A 14,110-nucleotide genomic window follows, 5' to 3' on the forward strand; every position below is an offset into this window, starting at 1 on the left:
GTTTATGCTTGGGAAAATAAGGTTACCTTTAGGCTAGTTCTTGGAGTATAGCAAAGGAGGAGTAAAAATTAAATCCAGTACATGTTTTTTCGTTTGTTTGGGTTTTTTAAGGTTTTCAAGTCACATTTGGCTTTTGATAAAGCAATCAAATAGTGTGTCTTTAGAATTGACATTCCCTTTCTAGTCTTCAAAGAAAATTAGCCATTTACCTTAGAGAATGGCTTGTTTCAATACGTTAAGATCAGCAGCTAGGATTTCTTTAGGAGTCCAATGAGTTTATATCCTCCATTAACTTTAAAAATTGCTGCAATCAAGATTATTCTTTCCGCTGTCTCTTTTTCTGTACTTGGCTTCCATCCACTAGACGCTTGTGTTAAGCACGTGTCCCTCCAAGACTACACCTCTGTCAGAAGGATTTTCCTTTAAACTGGCTTCGCACCTGACCCCAACAGCGTACCAGGCCCAGGATACTTATCTGCGCAGAGCAGTTCGTCTCTCAGGGATGCGGCAGACTTGAAGTGGGTGAAAAAGTCTGTCACTTCTGAGGCTGCAGCTACCAAAATGCAGGATTGGACCCTGAAATTTTCTGTCTGATTTCCCTCCTTTTTTTTCCCAGGAATAGACTTGTTTTTCCTTGGGAAGCAAGGGGTATCAGAGGAGGAAAGCTCCAACTGCCTGAACAGTCTCTATTAGCCGTCATAACCATGAGACCAGTGTGGCTAAGGCCTGCACTAGCCCCTCTTAAGTAAACAGCCATATAAAGAATAATTTCTGTGGGAAGGAGGTCAGCTCTGCTTTCATTGCATTTCCTTGTAGCTAAATGTGAAATAATTACAATAATAGAAACCTAAAGAAAAAAAAAAAAAAGCTAAGGAGTTTTTATAGTTTCTTTGCACTGTAAATTATAATCAGATGCAAAGGATGAAAACAGTGATTCCTGAGAGTAAGGAAGAACGTGGCTGGAGGCTGGAAAGATGACATACTGTAAATTCCTCTGCCCTGTGATTTATTACAAAGCCATCCACTGACTTCCTAATTAAGGCCATACTGTGCTGAGCTGTCTAGCAGCACGTAATGAAGGACTTGCCATGTCCTGAAAGGTGCAGCTGAGACGCCCTACCCTGCACACGCGCCTGCGCCTCGTGCAGCGGCGACGGCTTGCACGGGATGAAGCTTCAGTGACGGCAGCATTGTTGCCCGTGTAGTCCAGGGTGCCGGGAGGAGCATGGTGAGACCCCAGGACCTCCAGCCACACTGACTGCATGTCCATGCTGGGTTCAGCTGGGTTGTGGGTGTAAGGAGTCTTCCCCAAAGCTTGCTGGAATTGATGGCAAATCCCAGTGAGATCTTCCCATTGTTTTCAGTGAGTATTGGCTTCAGCCCAGAGTGACTCATCTGATATTTATTGGGTCAGGCTGGGAATGAGTACATAACAACAAGTAGATGGCATAAACAAAAGGAAAGAGAAGGGAGACACAGGGATGAAAAGCGTTGAGTGTCTGACCCGGAGGCCACTGACATCAGCAGGGAGCTCTGGAGGTGAGCTTATGTTAAAGCTCTGGAAATGTTCCACTGATTCCCATTTTCAGACTGTCTTTACTGTAATTAAGCTAAGCAGTCATTGGGGAGGAAGAAACATTAAACTTGCTGTGATGTTATTTGAGTAAATAAAAAATGGAAACCAAAGATGAAACAGAAACTGAACCAGAATGATTGTACTGCTTTCTAAGTTTTCTAAGCCTCACTTTTTCTTGCTAAACTGCTTAAGCAAGCACTGTCTCACTCCAAGTGGCTATCATTACCCTGAACTAACATTCAAGGAGCCTAAGGCACAGGGGGAGAAAGAAGGTGTTGTAGGCTGTGTAAATTTGTTGCAGGACTGGACACATTACTCTTGTTTCCTTTTTCTTAATAGCTACACCATGTATTTTTGTAGTCAGTTGGACACCATAATGAAGAGACTCACCTTCCTTTTCAAACTGGTGATATTATTTGCCTAATAATACTGTCACATTCAGTTTGAATCCTGAGTAATACAAATTAAAAGAATGTAAACTGTGGGTAACATTAGAGGTCACAGTGTTTGGCTTTCCAGGGCGTGTGGGTCACAGGTGTACCTGAGAACAGCTCTCAGAGCTGGCACAGACAGAAATCTACAGTAAGAAAACATTTCTCTAAAGAAGCACTGGAATTCAAAACCGCATTTCCATCCACTTGGGCTGGAAAGCTCTCTTAGAATGAGATAAACGATAACAAAATGTCTTGTGGAGGGCAGGCAGGGGGGACCATTGCACCAGGTATAATGGTGTCATGACATAATATACTGGTTATTTAAGATACTTAGTACTGTGGTTGTGAAATATTGATCCAACCATAAAACTAGGAGATTAGAAATGCTGGAATGCTATTAACTGCACTCCTTTTTTTTATTTATTCTGCCTACATTTCATAAGCAAGCTGTACAGGCAGGACCTAGGTCCTGATTGAAAAGTTGTACCTTAGGATCTCTTTATATGACCAGGCTCTGTACTGTTTGGCTGTTAATGCCAAAGGAACAAAAAAAGTTCTGTGAGACATAAAAATTATTCACAACAAGGGTAGTTGGCTTTGGTTCCCCCTTTTTTTGTTTGGTTTTTTTTGGGTTTTTGGTTGGGTTGGGTTTTTTGGGTTGGTTTTTTTGAGAAGAAGCAAATCTGTATTTAAGGAAGGATAAGATGTGTGTGATCCTCACAAAGCAGGAAAAAAATACAGCTGCACCAGTTTAAACTAGCTGAGCGTGCAATTAATTTAGTTTTGGTGATGCAGGAAGTATTTTATCCACCTCTCCTTCCTGAAATGATGCCTGTTAATACAGAATAAAGCAGTGAATAAAAAAATCACCCCACATGGTTCTTAAACCAAATGTGCCTTGCTCCCACTAAGACCTGAGAAGGTGCTATTTGAGTTAGCTGTCTGCCCTGTTAAAAGCTCCGTTTCGCATCTGCTCTGCCGTGTTCTGTGCTTCCTGTGCTTCCTGCTCCCAGAGCTAAGCAGGTAACAAACGGAGTAGCATGCAACAACGCACTTGGCGCATCCTTCCTTCATCCTCAAAGGCTGTTGAAAATGCCTGTTGTGGCTTGCTGATCCCTTGAGGTAAAGCGTTATTGCTCCGGACTGTTTTCCCAATATGCACTGCTATAAAACAGAGCACTTGAGGGCCTTGACCGATTTTCTGAGTGCTCTGGTAACTAGTAGCAATTTCCATGTGGTGTTTTGCTCGGTACCCCCCACCCCAGGTGTCTGTGCTCTCTGGTAACTTCTACCATCATTTGCAGTTCTGCTTTTACCCTCATACTTCTTGTCTCCTATATTTTCCTGTTATTTCTGACACCGAGTTATCTTATATTTCTGGGGAGATATATTTCTCAAAAATACTTCCAAAATGTAGCCAGAACTTGTGCTTTATAATCTAACAAAACTTTTTATATTTCTCCCCAGCCTTAAATCTCTTTTTAACCTCTTTCTGTTTCTAAAATAACTTCTCATTTTGCTCTCCTCTCTGCAAATTTCCGCTGAATATGAGCACCATCTTAGCCTGAGTGTTTCTCTCTTCATGTTCAGATTTTGACATAGCACTTCCAAAGGGTCTCGTTTTTCTACAAAGATCAGTTCTTGTCTCACTCAGGGCTTCATTTTGCTACCCCAGTTCTTCAGAAAGTTGTCATCACTCTCTAAATGGAAGGGGAGAGTTTCTGGCAGGCTGCATGTCCTAGCCAACTTCATGCTTCATCCTGATTTATTTTCTTGGTAAATTTCAAAAGGCAGCATATTATCCTAGCGGACAAGTGGGATTCCCAAGAGGTCTGAGGTCAGAAGTAGTTAGATGTATCTGTCTTAATGATACAACTTAGAACACATTGCATTAAGCGACTTAGTTTTTAATTTTCCTTAAATTAGTTTTCTCTTAATTTTTAAAAAAGACAAAAAGACAATAACCTGTCTTGATGCTTGAAAACCTAGGGTTTTTGCTTCTGGCACGCTCACAACTTTTAGAAAGAGTTGGAATGTCTTGTGTCTTCAAAGACGGTCATAAATCTTTGTCACGGAGAGGGAGACATGAGAGACATCGGAAATTATTTTTTTGGCTCTCTTCTTTGCAGAATTGTTATTTTCTGAAGAGCTATCCCTGGATAATTCATTTATTAGCATGATAGTTTTATTGTTTTTTAATATATTGTTTTATTCTTAAATGAGACAGAGGGAAGCCACCTGGAGTACTTGTTTCTTGGCTGACAGGGCTGGCTGCAGCAGTACAGTTCTGTGCAGACAAGGGGATGCAGAGAAAGTCCAAATGGTTTGTTTGATCCTCATTTTTATGTTGCTCTAGTTTTGGCTGCCCTTGTGATTGCCCGCAAGAAAGATGGCCACAACATCACTGCGTTTTTTAAGACCGTCTCACTTTGTTTACAGAGCTCTTCAGTCAGAAGGTTACTGTAGGTGTCTGCTCCAGCTGTTGCTCTGTTCTTTCCCACTCGCTGCATTTACACTCACAATGTCCTTTTCTTTATAGCTGTACCATTCCCCCAGACTGGGACCATGAGGAGGTCATTTGCCACTAGAGTTGCTTTTATGGGTTGAAGGTTCAAAGGGTGTTTCATCCCGTTCATACACACAACTGCAGCTTGGAAAAAGGGCAGGAAAAAGGGCACTCCTTCCTCCTTTCTTCTGTCGTGCAGACGGATGTCCTCTGAGATTGTGCACAAGATGCAGCCCACGTTTCGGCTCTGCAGTCAGAGCGTCTGCTGTTTCCTCAGAGCGCTTGCATGACTTGAGCACGCTAAGGCTGTCGTGACTTGCAGTGTGTAGAGGGGCAAGGAGGAACAGCTTTCATCCTCCAACACAGGCTCTGTTTTCCGGCAGACTGGCCTGCTGGACCCAAAGCCAGCTCTCTGCCAGCCTTTCTGTCCTGCATGAGCTGGTGCAAGGCCTCTTCCTGAGTTCTGAATGTGCACCAAGGGATGAGGTGTGATTTCTGTCTAGAAATCGGGCAGTCTGATTCCTCTACAAGGCGATGCTCTCTGTCGCCTGTACGATAAAACGAGGCTTCAGGCAAGTAGAGACAGTTGCCCAGGCGGAACCCAAAGCAGGCTTTCTGCCATCTGTGTGCACCTGAATTCCTGCCACTTGCTGCAAGTTTGCAACCCCATCGTCTATTGACATTTCCAAGCTTTGCCTGTCACTTTTTCAGCAAACTTCATCTGGATTTCAGGTTGCCCGTAAAACTTGAAAGCAGGTTTAGTAGCAGGAATTTACAATGTGAACATCTAGTTAGAAGAGACCTTACAGGGCCCCTTTAAAGGAGAACCTTGCCTTTAAAAATGAGTAAATAAGAGCCTCTACCTCTTTTCCTCACGAAACTTCATTGAAAATACGAACGCCAGTAAATCAGCGGCTGAGAAAAATGGTAACATACAGCTGGGCTGCACTCCTGCGTAACAGTGACACTGGAAAAATCACACACATTTCCCTTTCCCTTCTGTGTAAAGTGACCTTGTAAAATTTAAGCTGTACCCTCCCTAAAATGCTTTTTAGTCCTACAGAATCCTGGGCAAGGTTCAGTCTATGGAAGCGCAAATGTCCAAACAGAAGAAACAGGTCAAATGTCAAAACAGGCTTAAAAATAATGAAGACAATACTCCATTGCACCCAGCCCTGTTTTTCCGTGCTCCAATGTGAAAAGATAAACCCTGCTTTTTAAAATGTTCATCTTATACATGAAAATACTTTTAAAACCATCCTGCAAAACTGTGCTTATGTAGAGGACCTGGCACCAACATTCACTTGTCTAATGTATGTTGGCAGTGTTCCTTTACAAATATTGTGATAACCAGAGGGAGAAGTCCTGTCTTGTTTATTTCTATTTTTGGTGTGGTGTTTTTTGTTTGTTTGGTTTGTTTGTTTGTTTTTCCTTTACTGAATGACCAAATGACATTTAGATTTTGCAAGGGAACTTCCATTGATTTCAGGGCATAAATTCATGCTGTATTTGCCAGGCCATTACCCTCAACACAGTGAGAGTGTTTTGCTTGTATTGTAATACTCCTTAAAGTAAGAAAGTTGAAAGAAGTACTTACTGTACAGCGGGCATTGCTAGATGAGGCATCTGATTGTTTCTCTCGTTACTTAATTACAGCTCTCCCTCTCTCTGGTGAGATGCAAAGGGGTTTTCTATTTTTTTTCTTAATTACAGAGCAGGCCACAGGTCAAAAGGTGAAGGTTATACAAGCTGATTTCACTAAAAATTCAGTATACAAGAACATTGAAGAAAGTCTGCAAGGCTTGGATATTGGTGTTCTGGGTGAGTCATTAACATCTGTTAATTAAAGGGCATTTTATGAGTGCAGTGCATTAAACAGAGAATTGTATAAATGACGTGTCATAACAACTTGTTAGCCAGCACTTAAAACCAAGCATGCAGCTGCCTAACGCATTAGAGCATTACTTATCATGGAGTTTTAAAAGTGAATTAAGATTCTCCAAAAGCTTCCTGTTTCTCTGTACAGTAGATTGTTTCCTGTGAAACCTCTTCTGCTGCCTTACAAGCAGCATCCAGGTTGTGGGATGACTTCTTCCCTGTTTGTCCTCAAGGAAGTGATGTTCACTATTGGGCTGTTGTGCAGCTGCGTGCAAATCCTTGCGTTCAGTCTGAAGATGAGCCTGTGGCTAACAGTGATTGGTATGATCCACACAGCAACAATGAAAATACGGTTTTTGGGGAAGTCTTACTGGGTTTTTTAATTATTATTTTTTAATTTAAAAAAATAATCTTTTTAATAGTGAAACAAATTTAAAAAACAACAACAAAACACAAACAAGCAAAACCCCAAAGTGTAGCACAGACACTTTTTCTGTTCCCTGAAGCCAGCACTGATGGGTGCCGATGACTTCTGTGAGAACAAGGCTCGATGCTGAACTGCATTTCTCTTCACATACAGCTCAAAAGCTTCTGGGTCATGAGGAGAAGTCGTTTGTTTGACCAGCTGAACTATGCGCTTTGTCTAGGTTTGGTTCTTACCGTTTTATTTCCTTTGATTAGTTAACAATGTTGGAATGCTTCATAATCCTCTTCCTTGCCGTTTCCTTAATGGACCAGACATAGATGAGGTAGGATTACGCTGTGGGTTTCTATTTCCAATATAACAATGAGGAACTGTAATTCTATTTAACAAGGGGCAGATTCTGCCCCTGCTACAACCAGCACGTATTTAACAGTTCAGTTGGGTGGGAAAAGAACTGAGCCTGAAGGAGCATATTTCAATTTGTTCTTCCTGTTCAGAAGAGCTTGCAATATAGAACAGCAGATTTCAGCTGAACTGCAGCAGGCACCCGGTGATAGAGGGGAGAGGGCAGCTGGCTGCGTTGTAGCAGGGGTCAGCAGCCCCTCTGGCTCACTGCTCACCTGTGATGCAGTGGGTTCCAGCCCCATTACAGCCACAGCTGAAGTCTCGGGTTCTCGTTAGTATTATTAAAATTTAGGGTTTTTTGGAACACTGTTGCTTAAGCAGGTGAAGAAATGAAAAAATAGACCTCATTTAAACACAGTTTACTTTTGGGGGGAATTAAATTTACACATCTGGAGTAGTTTCACAGGGTTAAGGATGCTATCATGTTTTTCATTGCCTTGTTATTTACCTCTGTAGTGTTAGCCATGAAAAAACCAGAATCTGTAAGTGTATTTCTTGCTAGCGCCTCTCTCAGGATCCATTCAGTCTATATATCCTCTTCTATTTCAAATCAGAGATCCCCAAGTGGGCTGCTTCCCTAAGAGCTGCAGCTGTACGATGGCATCTTTGCTGCTGCCTCGGCTTGTGTTAGCCTGCTGCTCCGGGGAAGGTACCTCTGTGTGGCAGGGCTTTCACTGCACAGTCAGTTTGCCTGTGTCCATGGGAGCCACCCCGCCTCCGCCTGGCACCTCTGTGGTTCCCATGTGCATCCCGCTTGGCTTGCTGGTGTCATCAGGTTTTGCCACCTACAGCGTCGTGGCTGGGCAAAACAGAGGGCATGGAATCTGAGGGATGCAAAGCACGTTTAAACTCCATGCTGAACATAAAACGGGTCAGGACTTAGCGGCCTTTGAGTCTCCCACGCCGTAGGCACAGCTAGTGACAGTCCGGGGCAAGCTAAGCAGCTCTTGAAGCAGTTGCCTTGCTAGGAGGCTTTTCAGTTGGAATTGTGAGGGTTAGGTAGCCTTTGTTGCCTAGGCAAGGTACAAACTCTCTGGAGTTAACTGTGAACCGCCTGCTCTCTTGCTTCCTGCAGAGCCTTGTCAACTGCAACATGATTTCGGTTATAAAGGTATGTGATGCTGCATCTGTGTTACCTCTGTAATGTATTTTATTGGAAAAAAATCAGCCCCTGACAAGACTGACCAACTAGCTTTCCTGTGCGTTTTCATGTAATTTATCAGCAGATAATAATTTAAGGAATATCAGCGATATTTTAAGGACCCCCATCTGTTTCTACTGCCTATGGAATGTCTTGACCAGAGCTGACTGGAAACGTTTTTACCACGGTTGTTTGGTTAAGACACATCGTTATGCTGCAGCTGAAACATTTCGCAACAAACATCCCCGTTTTGGTAAACAGGGAGATTTGTTTCAGAAGCAAAATCTTTGAGACAGGAAGATGTGCAGTTTGACTTCTTGTACCCCATCTGTTTCTACTGCCTATGGAATGTCTTGACCAGAGCTGACTGGAAACGTTTTTACCACGGTTGTTTGGTTAAGACACATCGTTATGCTGCAGCTGAAACATTTCGCAACAAACATCCCCGTTTTGGTAAACAGGGAGATTTGTTTCAGAAGCAAAATCTTTGAGACAGGAAGATGTGCAGTTTGACTTCTTGTACTGTACCTGAGCTTTTTGTTGCAAATCTGTTCTGCACATTTGCAACAAAAGATAATTCAAAAATATCTTTGTATCAGCGTAGGACAGAAACTTAAGGAGCTGACTCCCAGTTCTGTGTTGTTACCTCTTGGTGCTAAATTTGGTTGGCTCCTTCCCTTACAAGAACAGTATTTCATGCTTTCCACCTCTGATTAAGATTTGTATTGCTCTGCTGTTTGCAAGCAGCAGGTCAGCATGGACGAGAGCAGAACACGAGCTTTGTAGTCCATCTCAGCCCTGGCTAGTGTCTTTCTAAACATGACGTGGAGAGAATCAACAGATGTTTGTCTTTCTTTGGCTAGCAAGGTTTGCATCCCAAATTTGTATTGTTGCTTAATGACCAGATAATAAATCGTGTAATAGCAGTTAATTGAAACAAATTCTTCCATTAAGTAGTTTGGTGAATTTTCTGCTCCTAGGTTTTATTCTGTTTATAAATCAAAAGAACAGAAATATCTGCAGTATCTGGCTGCTGTATATATACATATATTCCTTTCCCCCGCATCCTTTTCAGCCTATCACAAACATTCACCTTCCTCCAAAATGCAGAGCAGAAATCATGCTCCTCATCAGCATTCCTCATGGTTAGGTCCAAATTATCTTTAAATCTGTTTCGGTTTCTCCCCTGACCCCTCTGCCTTGATTCCTGCTAGGATCCTGCTCACCACTTCCTGCAGTGGGATCCCTGTACCCCAAGTATTCCCAGCTCCCACAGGTGTCAGCAGGACTTTCAGCCCTGCAAAAGCAGGACCTTTGCTCATGTCTTCTACTTTACCTCGAAATGGCCCTTCACCCAAGCTGGTGTGACCCACCTGCGTTGTCATCCTTCCTGAAAACAAAGCTTCTGAATCCCACTCTGCTCCTGCTACCCTGTTGTGCAAAGTGACGCTACTGAAAAAACCAGAGAATTAGCAAGGATGGAATTAAGCTGCATCATTCATTTGCACTGCTTTTCATTACTGCCCTTTAAAAGTTAGGTCACACTCTTATCCTGGGAAGATTCATACATTATGTGTGTTTTTATAGAGAGTCAAGAGCGTGAGTATGATTTCCCTAGGGACATAGGCTTACTGTCAATAATACTCTTCAAATACTACAGACAGAGTCAGATTTCTTTCCTAAAAATGGATCTAATTGCCCTTTAAAAATCATAAGTGTGATGAAGTCTTTTGTCAAAATAAGAGTGGATGATTAAATAATTGGCATCAAAAAAGATCGTGAAGCTCTTTTTGGTAGCAGAAAAGAAGTTGTCTTTCTGTGATTTTCTGCTCTTTCTGGTCCAGGTAGAGCCAGAAGGGAAAATGCAAAACCACTATGAAGTTACTTTCTCTTTACAGTTATGATTCAGTATTGAAGAGTGATGAAATTCAGGTACTGTTGGAGAGCCTATGATAAGCCTAAGACTTTCACTGCTTGGAAGACTAACGTTTGGAATTTTTTGACAAGATGATTTACGTGACGTTAGCATTTGTAAAACGTTTTCCAAAACTTTGAATGTGCCACATTTTAGCTATTTGAACCATATACGTACGCCTGGGGCTTGAGCAAGTGGAAATTCTTGTGAATAAAACAAGATCAGTTGAAAAATGCAGTCAGAAAAGAGTGAGAATGGACATAATTCTTAACATACTTGTCTTACAGATGACAAAGATAATTTTGAAGCAGATGGAGTCAAGGTAAAAATCATTCTTTCTTGAACTTTCGGTAGCTTTTAGCGGCTCCCTCCAGTTTACTCAGTGGCAGCTACACTTTTCTGTGATTAATTTCTGCGCTTTACAGTATGTCAGTCGGTAAGATTCATCGCGCTGCTGTTAGTGCTGTGTGAGGGAATGAGAGGAACTGCTACAGGTTGTCAGTCAACTGTGGAACAGGACAGAAAATATAAAACACAGGTCTCTGCCCAGTAAAAATACGCAGGTCTTGCATAAAGAAAATGACACGTGATGGGTCTGATTAGTCGAGAAGTGGCATTTGAATATATGGATGTATTCTTCTAAGAGTGGTAGCTGTGCTTGGAGTAATACGATTCAAGCTCTGGAAATACCTGTACTACATCAAAGAGATTAATTGAGCTATTCAATTAAGGATCCCTTTTCTCCTGTTGACACAATGTGTATTTTAGACATGAGGGTCCTTAAACCAGAAGTCAAGGTCTTTGGACTGAGTTTCTAGAAAACATTGTTAACTACTGCATTTCGGAGCCTAGTGCATGCTTTTTGTTTTGGCAACAAAATAAGCTCTTACCGTTAAATTGTGTTGTTTGTGGGTTGGTTTTCTTTTTTTCCCCGAATGAATTGGTTTTAGTAGTTTGTAGAGGGACTTGTGAATAGGGAGGCTAAAACAACAGGTGCATGGAGCAAGAAAAAGAATGTGCTGGCTAATGAGCAAAGGGAACCTACCCATCACTTAGCAGCATAAAATCTTTCCTCTGATGACGTATTTTGGTCTGTTAGATGTACAGTAGCACGTACAATGTTCCCATGGTTGTGATTGCACTAGGCATTTAAATTTCACTTATGACACTGTTCCTAGCTGGTTTAGATTTAATTGCACCTAACTAAGCCATAAAAGTTAGGGCTTTTGAAAGTGTAGTCTGCAGTAAAATAGGAGAGCTATGCCTTCTGGGAGGGGAAATTGTTTTCCACTTGCACAGGCTTTTACTGTAATACTGTCAAATGTAAACTGAATTTAACTATTTAAATTTCAGACAGAAGGGTCTTATTCTGAATCTGTCCTCTGGTTTGGGTACTTTCCCTTGTCCATTATACACAATGTACTCAGCTTCTAAGGTAAGTCTTTTACATTGTTTTATAGAGAAAACCCCATAAGGTGTTTACCAAAGCATTTCTATCAGCAGCGACAGGTTTTCAGGACTTAAACCAGTGTTGCTACACTGAAATCATGAAGTAATGTAAGTGAGCAGTAGCTGAGAACTAAGAATCAGTGAAGTTATGTAAATGAAGTCCAGCTGAAGGTATGCCTGATGGCTGGAACATTTTTGCCTTTGACTGAGTAGTATTATACCAGTGCTGACAATCTGTCATTGCTCTGGGGAGGGATGATTTTTACCATGCTGGCTTAGCTAGTTTACTCAAAACCGTAGATGCACAAAAGTGCTAGGTTTTGCTTATGGAACCAAGAATAGAATTCCCAGTGGTGAGCTGCCTAATTTCATAGATTTCTCTTTGAAATTTTGCTCTGAATTAAAACCCGAGGGCTTATAAGAGTGAGGAGTGAATGAATTTTACTGAAACTGCAGAAGCAACGTGCTCAGCTCAGGTTTGTTTCAAATGAAAAATTCTAATGATATTTGTTTGAACATAGCTAAAGTTCAGCTTGGTAAAAAAGCGCTAGTTATTCTTGTTAAGAAAGTCTAGTTTTCTATTTCCTCTTCCTTTTTTTGACATAAGTTTCTCATTACTCAAAACTTGAACTACACTTAAACCAGAAAATTCTATTTCCTTAAAAACATTTAGTTAAACATTATTTCAAAGTGATATGGTATATCGGTTGTGTTATTTTGACTTTTTTCATTCTTGGGTGTCTTTTACATTTGTTTCTTTTTAAATGGACTTTTTCTCCCAATGCACTGAAAGGAATCTATTTTACTTGTCAGAGTATTGATGTTTCATGCAATACCACGAGACTGTTGCCGTTTAGATTGTAAGAACTGTCACATGGTGGCTTTGAAACACTCTTGGTTTCGCTCCTTAGTAGGACTTTTGTATTTCTAAGTACAGAGGGACAATCCAATATTGTCTAGTTTATGAATAATCCTCAAAGATCTAACTCATAAAATCAGTCTTAAAAGACTCTCAACTTTTACACAAAGAAGTCAGTATCTGTGTACTCTTCATTGTGTGAAGAAAAACAGGGAAAGGTTAACCGTAAAGGTTGGAGCTTCACAACCCCCTAAATTCCCAAATACCTGATTTTGAAAATCATGTTTGTAGGCTATGCTAACAGATACACACTGAAGGCATGTGTTGTATTTTGCTTCCCTTTTTATTGCAAGAAAGCAGCAGCATAGGCATTGAGCTGGGAGGGTAGGTGTCAGCCAGAGATGAGAGCCACGTGAAACAACAGCTAGAATAAATGGGACTCAGGTATTTATACCTCTGCATTTTCATAAATGTGACAAAGCTTCCAGTCCGGTCTGCAGTAGTACTTGTTTCCTGTCTGGCTTGGGCCAATGCCAGGCGCAGATAAAGCCTTGCCATTGCTCATGTGCACTAGTGTCTTGAAGAGTTCATTTCTGCATTTTTCACTACTTCACTGTGCCTTAGGTTGTAGGACGCTTGGCCATTTTTTTTAAGGACCTGTTCGCATGGATCTGTGAGCATATGTGAAAGTACTTAGTTTCCTATGCTAATGCTATCTTGTTTTATTTTATTCTAGGCTTTTATAAGCACTTTCTCCAAAGCACTACAAGCAGAGTATAAGGCCAAGGGAATTATCATACAGGTGATGCTACGTTTTGTCTTATTTGCCTTTGTTTTAATGAATTCTTCAAGAATATCTGAGATGCCTAAATATGTATAGTGTAACACTCCTTGGTGAAGTGCTGGGTGACCCTGTCAAAGCTCTGTCTCCTCCCTGTGTGCAGCTTTTTTACTTGCTCCCCCGTGGTACCATTACTTAGTCTACATAATGTCTTAATCCATTGCAAATATCTGTTGCAATTTGTCGTATGTTGAGGGATTCTGCAAAATGAATGGCTTTATATAAATGTTAGATGACATTACACTGTTATTATGATTTTTTATTTTAGGTCGTGGCTCCTTATGGTGTTTCTACTCCAATGACAATGCACCAAAAACCTGGTCTTATTACAAAGAGGGCAGAAGAGTTTGTTAGTGAGTCACTGGATTATGTCACCTTTGGAGATGAGATTTTTGGATGTTTAGCCCATGAAATGCTGGTAATTGAATTTGAGTGTGTAAGTGGGTCCCAAGGGTTGAACCAAGGCTATCTGGCCTCATAAGGTTGTTTTGACTGATTTCAGAGACCTTAAGGTTGGACATAAATTGAGAAACACTGAATAGGTTGTTAAGGCTGTGCCATACCGGCCCCAGTAAACTATGAATGAATGAATACACAAATAAAGCATAGTGATATCAGCACAGTGTGTCTTTCTCCACTTTTGTGTCCTGAGCTGAGCTCAGTTTGATATCTGGTGAGTCTT

General features: G+C 41.3%; 1 protein-coding gene across 1 annotated transcript; it reads left to right on the forward strand.

Annotated features, from left to right (window-relative positions):
- Nucleotides 1-1,481: 1,481 nt before the first annotated feature.
- Nucleotides 1,482-13,864, forward strand: HSD17B3 (hydroxysteroid (17-beta) dehydrogenase 3; the record flags this gene model as incomplete). The annotated part of the gene is made up of 8 exons (XM_010149890.1): nt 1,482-1,539; nt 6,230-6,337; nt 7,076-7,143; nt 8,299-8,334; nt 10,567-10,601; nt 11,633-11,714; nt 13,324-13,389; nt 13,697-13,864. Coding segments are annotated over exons 1-8 (621 nt in total), but the record flags the coding sequence as incomplete, so codon positions are not given.
- Between the last annotated feature and the right edge of the window lie 246 nt (nt 13,865-14,110).

Source organism: Eurypyga helias, unplaced genomic scaffold (assembly GCF_000690775.1).
Source record: "Eurypyga helias isolate BGI_N326 unplaced genomic scaffold, ASM69077v1 scaffold30414, whole genome shotgun sequence".
NCBI classification, from domain to species: Eukaryota; Metazoa; Chordata; class Aves; order Eurypygiformes; family Eurypygidae; genus Eurypyga; species Eurypyga helias.